This window comes from Bactrocera oleae, chromosome 3 (genome assembly GCF_042242935.1).
Source record: "Bactrocera oleae isolate idBacOlea1 chromosome 3, idBacOlea1, whole genome shotgun sequence".
NCBI lineage: Eukaryota > Metazoa > Arthropoda > Insecta > Diptera > Tephritidae > Bactrocera > Bactrocera oleae.
In genome coordinates, this window is record NC_091537.1 from 46,361,835 (window position 1) to 46,369,372 (window position 7,538).

A 7,538-nucleotide genomic window follows, 5' to 3' on the forward strand; every position below is an offset into this window, starting at 1 on the left:
TGTGTAAAAAATGTCTCTACACCTTTTTTGTTTTGTAGCACCTTGCTTAGAGCGTGTGGCTTCTGCTGGTGTGCATGGACTTTTTTCGTCCGAAATCATTTTTGGTACTTTTAGAGACTTTGTTGTTTTAGAATATTTTGAGTCTGAGCTCTTTTACAAATTGTATTGAAATAAATTAAAATTCCTCAGTGTTAACTGATGGATAATTCAGGAAATATCTTCGTATATATAAATCTGTGAACGAAAGCTCTTTTCAGTAAACAGAGTTTTTCACTTCGAACAAAATTAATATTAATTTCCGTATATATTATATGTATAACCGCAATTTTTTTTTTGGTAATTAGCGTTCTTAATTTGAAATAAATAACTGAAATACTCGGCTTTAGTTGTTATAGGTAGTATCTATTTTTATTTAACAATTTATTGACAACTTTTTATTTATTTTTGCCCTGATGCGTGGACTTGTAGGTATGTATATATGTACTTGTGCAATTAAAAACTCGTTGAAGAGATCAATGCACTTTGTACCTGTGTACGAGTATGCACGAATGGTTTGTGCTGAAAAGTTTTGTACGCAATCCTGCTTGCTTGCTGCAAGGGGTATTGAGGGATGTATGCCAAAGTGGACTTTGAATATAAAATATAAATTTAGTTTGAACCAATATGTACGTATATTGTTCACAATATTTTTTATATAATGTAATACGATTTTATTAAATAATCCATGTTTTATTTACCGAACCGTGTTTATGCGAGATGTTCCGAATGGTTTTCTTATGGGTATATAAGTATAAGCGGATTGTATACTAAGTATATGTAAATGCAAATAAGCGTGTTATGTATAATCGTAAAAGGGCGCGAGAGAGAAATTGGCAATATCAGATATGGGCGCAATTCTCCGTAAGCACTTTATGTACGTTTGTAATTGTATGTATGAATGATGTATAGCATATATACATATGTATGTAAACTAAAATACGTGTTATACGATATAAAATATTTAATATGGAAAAATATATATGTATGTATATATAATTATGTATGCTGTATATATGTGTCGGAATATGTAATTTTTATATAATCTTTTGTATTTTTTTTCGTTTAATCTCGTTTCATGGATATGGTATGTATATTTATTTTGCTTTTTATGCTTTATTGTTGACGCTATAAAATTAATTAAATTTATTTTGTAGTGAACGAAATACCGTTTAATTCAATTATTTCCACTTTTTAAATTTTTGGTGTTAGCATAGCAGGCCACGTGTTACTTAGACTAAAGTGTAAATTGAATTCATATTATAATGAAGATAATACAGTGAAATTAATCCTGTTTTTTACTTATTTGTGCTTCATTGATCAAAACTTTATAATTTAATTTGAATATATATATGTAAGCATTATCACATAATTATAAAATTTAACTAAAATGTCAATGAAAACATGATACACAATTTCCTACACTTTTTCAATAGTTGTACAAATATTTTTTTTTATTGTTTTTATTTAACCTCTATTAAAAATTATTTAGCACTTATTATTTCAATGTACTATGATAACAAGTTTTTCAGATTTTTTTCTTATATTTAAACGATTAAATTAGTATTTCAATTCTTACTGAAATTATTATTTAAACTCTATAATTTAAATATGTATATGTCAGTATTATCACATAATTATAAAAGTTAATTAGAATGATTTTCAATTATTTTTTCTCATATTTAAACGATTAATTTATTATTTTCAGTCAAATGCCACCGAAAAAATCTAACCTCAACACCGCGAGCACCAGAGAGGCACGACGCAAACGTGTTAAAAGAGCCCATCAGTTGGAAGAACAAATTGAATCAAGAAATCCAGCTCAAAGAATCAGGACAGCAGAAGGTCATGCACAAGAATCTCAAGAACAGTGTAACGAACGTCTTCAAGAGAATATCATGAGAACAAGAGCAGCAGGAGAACGAGACATAGCCACAGTAGGAGTACAGGAACAATAATTTCAATTTATACATGTAAGTAATATCACATAGTTTTATAAAAGTTAATTAATATATCAATGAGAAAATGGCACAAAGCTCCCCACACTTTTATAATAATTGTACAAAAATTTTATATTATTTTTATTTAACCTCCATTGAAAATTATTTTGCACTTATTATTTCAATGTGCTATGATAACATGTTTTTCAGTTCCTCTTTCTAATATTTAAACGATTAAATTATTATTTTCAGTCAAATGCCGCCGAAAAAATCTAACCTCAACAACGCGAGCAGCAAAGGGTCACGACGCAAACGTGTTGAAAGAGTTCAGCAATTACCAGAACAAATCGAAACAAGAAATGCAGCTCAAAGAATCAGGACTGCAAAAAGTCGTGCACAAGAATCTCAAGAACAGCGTGACAAACGTCAGCAACAGAATATTACGAGAACAAGAGCGGCACGAAAACGAAACATAGCTACAGTACGAGTACTAGATCGACAAAGGCAACGGATCAGCCGCTCATTAACACGTGCATCAGTCGTTCGGCTTGTCTTTGAATATGCACCAGATATTAACTACTCAGCGCATTCAAAAATTGCTATCGGTGGAATGGATAAAGTATGTCAATATTGTCGGGCATTGAAATTTCGGAATGAAGCAGCCGCTCCGCCGGAGCCTTTATTATCTTCTTACTGGCAATTCAGATGATTCCAAATTATTTTTGCGTATTATACGCAAATTTAATTCTTGCTTCCAAATGACGTCATTTGGGGCAACTAAAATTTGCGATCGTGCATCCGATGGACGTAATTTTGAAACTACATTCAAAATTCAAGGCCAGGTGTACCATAAAACCGGATCACTGATGCCAATGCCTGATAACAATCCGAAATTTCTTCAAATTTATTTTATGGGCGATTGTGAAGAGCGCGTGACGACTTGGTGCCTGTATAATTTTATTGAACAAGCAGAGGAAAGAGCAATTGTGATATTATTGGAAAATTTTTTAGAAGATCACAATCAACTAATTCAATTGATCAAAAGAGTTGTGCCACGACTGCAAAATGACAATTATCAAATCGTCATAAAGGCCGACAAAGTACCATTAGGTGAACATGCTGGTAGATTCAACGCTCCAACTCTTGATGAGGTTGCTGTTATCATGGTTGGTGATCCAGTTGACAATAGATTTATAAAAATGACACGGCGAGACAATACTGTCAGTACGATTTCGGATCTACACCGTTCATATGACGCACTACAATATCCATTGATATTTTGGCAAGGACAAGATGAATATCACCTTAATATCAAACAGTATGATCCAAATACCGGTAAATTTGACAATTATCTATTTAATTTCTTACTGTATGTATAGATTTTAATTTCGTATTGCATTTTATTTTTTATTTTTTTAGGTGATTACAGAAATAAAAAAGTTAGCTCAATGAACTACTACGCACACCGAATAATGGTTAGACAACATCAAGACAATTATATCCTTCGATATCGTCAGCTGTTCCATCAATACATTGTTGATATGTATGCTAAGGTCGAAAGCGAACGCTTGCGATTCCTTCGATTCAACCAGGCAAAACTACGATCGAAAGAATATATTCACTTACGAGATGCTGTTTCTGGAAACATCGATGGAAATTTAAATCCCAAGGACATCGGTAATGCTTTCACTTTACCTTCAAGCTACATCGGCAGTCCACGGAACATGCAGGAATACATACAAGATGCGATGACTTACGTACGTCATTACAGCCGACCGGATTTATTTATTACATTCACATGTAATCCGAATTAGGAAGAGATACAAACTTTACTATTGCCAGGACAACAAGCCATTAATCGTCATGATTTAACTGCACGTGTGTTTAAACAAAAATTGAAATCCTTAATTGATTTTATTGTTAAATATTCAATTTTTGGCACACACGTTGTTGGCTGTATACGATAGAGTGGCAAAAGCGAGGTTTGCCTCATTTTGGTTTGGCTTAAAGATAGAATCCGTCCTGAAAAAATCGATCAAATAGTTTTAGCCGAAATTCCAGACCCATTAATTGATCAAGAATTATTTGATATTGTCACCAAACACATGATCCATGGGCCACGCGGTGCTTTCAACATGACGTCACCGTGCATGGAAAATGGAAAATGTAAAAAAAAACTTCCCAAAGCCGCATACGAATGACACGATCACGGATATTGATGATTATCCAATGTATCGCCGCAGAAGTACTGAGAATGGTGGCCACACATTTACAATGCGACTACCGAACTTTCCAAATCAAGTTGAGTTTGATAATCAGTGGGTGGTACCATACTCACCACTACTTTCAAAAACTTACAAAGCTCATATCAATGTTGAGCTTTGCAGTTCTGTTAAATCAATTAAGTATATTTGTAAATATGTAAACAAAGGCAGTGATTTGGCCATATATGAAGTACAAAACGTAAATAAAAATGACGAAATAGCACGATACCAAATGGCCAGATACATTAGCAGCAATGAAGCCATTTGGCATACTCTCAGCTTTCCCATCCACGAAAGATATCCTGCTGTCTAACATCTGTCAATACATCTTGAAAACGGTCAACATGTATACTTCACTGAAGAAAATGTTCTCTAAAGAGCCTTCGAAGCTCCGAAAACGACTCTAACTGACTTTTTTACATTGTGTCAAAAATCTGATGTGTTTGGCCAATTCGCGAAGGCATTGGTGTATGGTGATGTTCCACGTTATTTCACATGGAACAAATCCAGTAAAAAATGGGAGCCACGGAAACAAGGAAAACCACATCCTTCCATTACAGGCATATTCAAAGCTAAGACATTGGGGAGACTTTACACGGTACATCCAAAGCAACGTGAGTGCTTCTATTTACGTTTGTTATTGGTGAATGTTCCCGGACCAACGTCTTTTAAATTTTTACGAACAGTTAATGGTCGAGTATTCAATACATACCAGGATGCATGTCGTGAACTGCAATTGCTAGAAGACGATAACCATTGGGACTTAACGCTTGCTGATGCTGCGTTGACATCAACACCGAATAACATTCGTCAGTTGTTTGCAATTATTTTGACGACATGTTATCCCTCGCAAGCCCAAACTTTGTGGGAAAAATATAAAAATTGTATGACAGAAGACATCTTGCACCGAATTAGAGAAACAAATCAATGCCAAAACATAGATTATACACCAGAGATGTACAATGAAGTATTGGTCTTGATCGAGGATTTATGTGTTCTTATTTCAAATTTTACTTACCACTTAATCATTATGGTATGCCATCACCTAATCGTCCAGCCACCGACTTAGTCAATACCGATTTACAACGAGAAAAGCAATATGACCATGAAAGTTTAGCAACAATTACCATGAGCAGTGAACCATTCCTGACAGCAGAACAAAAAATTATTTATAATCGGATTATGCTGGTTGTTGCTGCTGAACAAGGCGGTTTTTTTTCTTGGATGCACCCGGTGGAAAATACGGTCGCAACAAAAAATCGCATTAGCAGTATCATCGTCAGGCATTGCGGCTACTTTACTGGATGGTGGGCGAACAACACATTCAACATTCAAGCTGCCATTGGACGTTCATAATAAACCAGATGCAATGTGTAACATCAAAAAGAATAGTGGAATAGCTGCAGTGTTGCGGAAGAGTCCTATAATAATTTGGGATGAGTGCACAATGGCACACAAATATTCACTTGAAGCATTAAACAGAACTATGCAAAATTTAAACAGCAATAATAAACTTTTCGGTGGTGCTATCTTACTTTTGTCTGGTGACTTCCGGCAGACCTTACCGGTTATACATCGCTCTACTTTCGCGGATGAGATTAATGCATATTTGAAACAATCATTCTTATGGCGTAGTGTTGACCATAAATATGCGAGTACAATTGCAAAATGATCCATCAGCACAAATATTTTCCCAACAACTACTAGATATTGGGAACGGTAAAATAGAACTGCAACCAAATACGCAATGCATTAAACTACCAGACAATTTTTGCACTGTTGTTCAGGATAAAAATGAATTGATTCAGAGTATTTTCCCGGATATACAGAATAATTATTTGAATCATGAATGGCTTAGTCAACGGGCGATTTTGGCAGCCAAAAACGTTGATGTTGACGAAATGGAAATAATAAATCAGATAAATTTTTACTTTGTATGGATTTCTGCTAAATATCAAGTGTAAGAACATTTTAATTAATTGTGTTCAACGTACTTCCCCCTTCAAATCTCAATCCAGTGAATTTGTATACCAACACCAACATTTTCGTCTTTGTTCGTAAATAATTTCACTGTACTAAAGGGTTATAGTAGTAGAAAGTCAAATAAGGAGATCACCATATTTTTTTACAAATACCATCTGTGTGAAAAAGCATAGTGGACTCCGTGACTGGTGTTCTCTTATTGTTCCTCTTAGATTGTTTACTATAATGTAATATAACAAAAACTTTAGCCACAGCAACGCGTGGCCGGGTCAGCTAGTATATTATATACATTTATAATCTTTCGTATATATGTATGTGCATGAATGTACATATATATTACAATAAACGGTTTTTCGTAATTTGAACCCGCAATATAAACCGGTAAGTTAGACCAACTTGCCGACCTTTACCAAAATATTGAAAGGTTTTTTTTTTGTTTTTATTGCTGTGTTTTTGTACTAGATATAAACTTAAATTCGCAATAAATCTACATATGTAAGTGCACAAATATTATAAATGGAATCGAAATTACTCACTTTGAGATCCTCCAAGGGCTTTTGAGGAATACATGAAATTGCGTTTATATAGTTACGTGTATGTTCATACGTCTATGTGCTTCTGTGTTTCTTTCCAATTCCTTTGTCCTCTGTTCTTTTTGATTTTGTGTGCTAGGTGTTGCTTTTGTGTATTTCTTTTTGTCAATTCGCACCCGTATGTGTTATTTGTATATAAGATTAAATTTGGTTTAAAGATCGCGCCCGCCATGACTTTGGGATTATTTTCGCTCCCGTTTTGTGATTATTGTTGTTATTTGTATGTAAATTAATATGTAGTTTAAGTTTTTATCTCCCGTTTTCGTTTTTTCCTCACACCAATTTTAAGTCTTTATTCTATTTTTGTTGTAAATATGTACACATGGGGTGTTTTTTTGTTTTTTTCTTTTGTTCAAGGAAAACACAATGTATGTAGGTATATATAATATATAACTACACTTCACAGCCCTTTGGACTTTTTTTTTGTTTTTTTTGTATTGTAACACTGCACTGCACTGTCACTTTAGGTAGCTTTGTTTTTTTTTTTGTTTTCACTGTTCCACTGCACTTTGCGTTGTGTTTATTTTATATACATATATATATTTTTTAGATTTTTTTATTTGTTTTATATCTCTATACTGCCTTTCTTTTAGGCTCGAAGGACCATGTATATTTCTTTGCAAACCTTTAAGACATTTTGAACACTCACCACCTTTAGCTTTTAGTATGATTTATTTACAAAAAAAATTTTTTTCTTTTTTTTTAATCACTCCGTATTTCAT

The 7,538-nt window shown here is 33.6% G+C and overlaps 1 protein-coding gene across 1 annotated transcript; it reads left to right on the forward strand.

Moving 5' to 3' along the window:
* Positions 1–2,248: 2,248 nt before the first annotated feature.
* Positions 2,249–7,315, forward strand: LOC118681285 (uncharacterized). Its single transcript, XM_036365202.2, has 2 exons — positions 2,249–3,311; positions 3,396–7,315. Exons 1-2 carry the CDS (start codon positions 2,630–2,632, stop codon positions 3,788–3,790), a joined length of 1,077 nt encoding a protein of 358 aa, XP_036221095.2. The 5' UTR covers positions 2,249–2,629; the 3' UTR covers positions 3,791–7,315.
* The last annotated feature ends 223 nt before the right edge of the window (positions 7,316–7,538 follow it).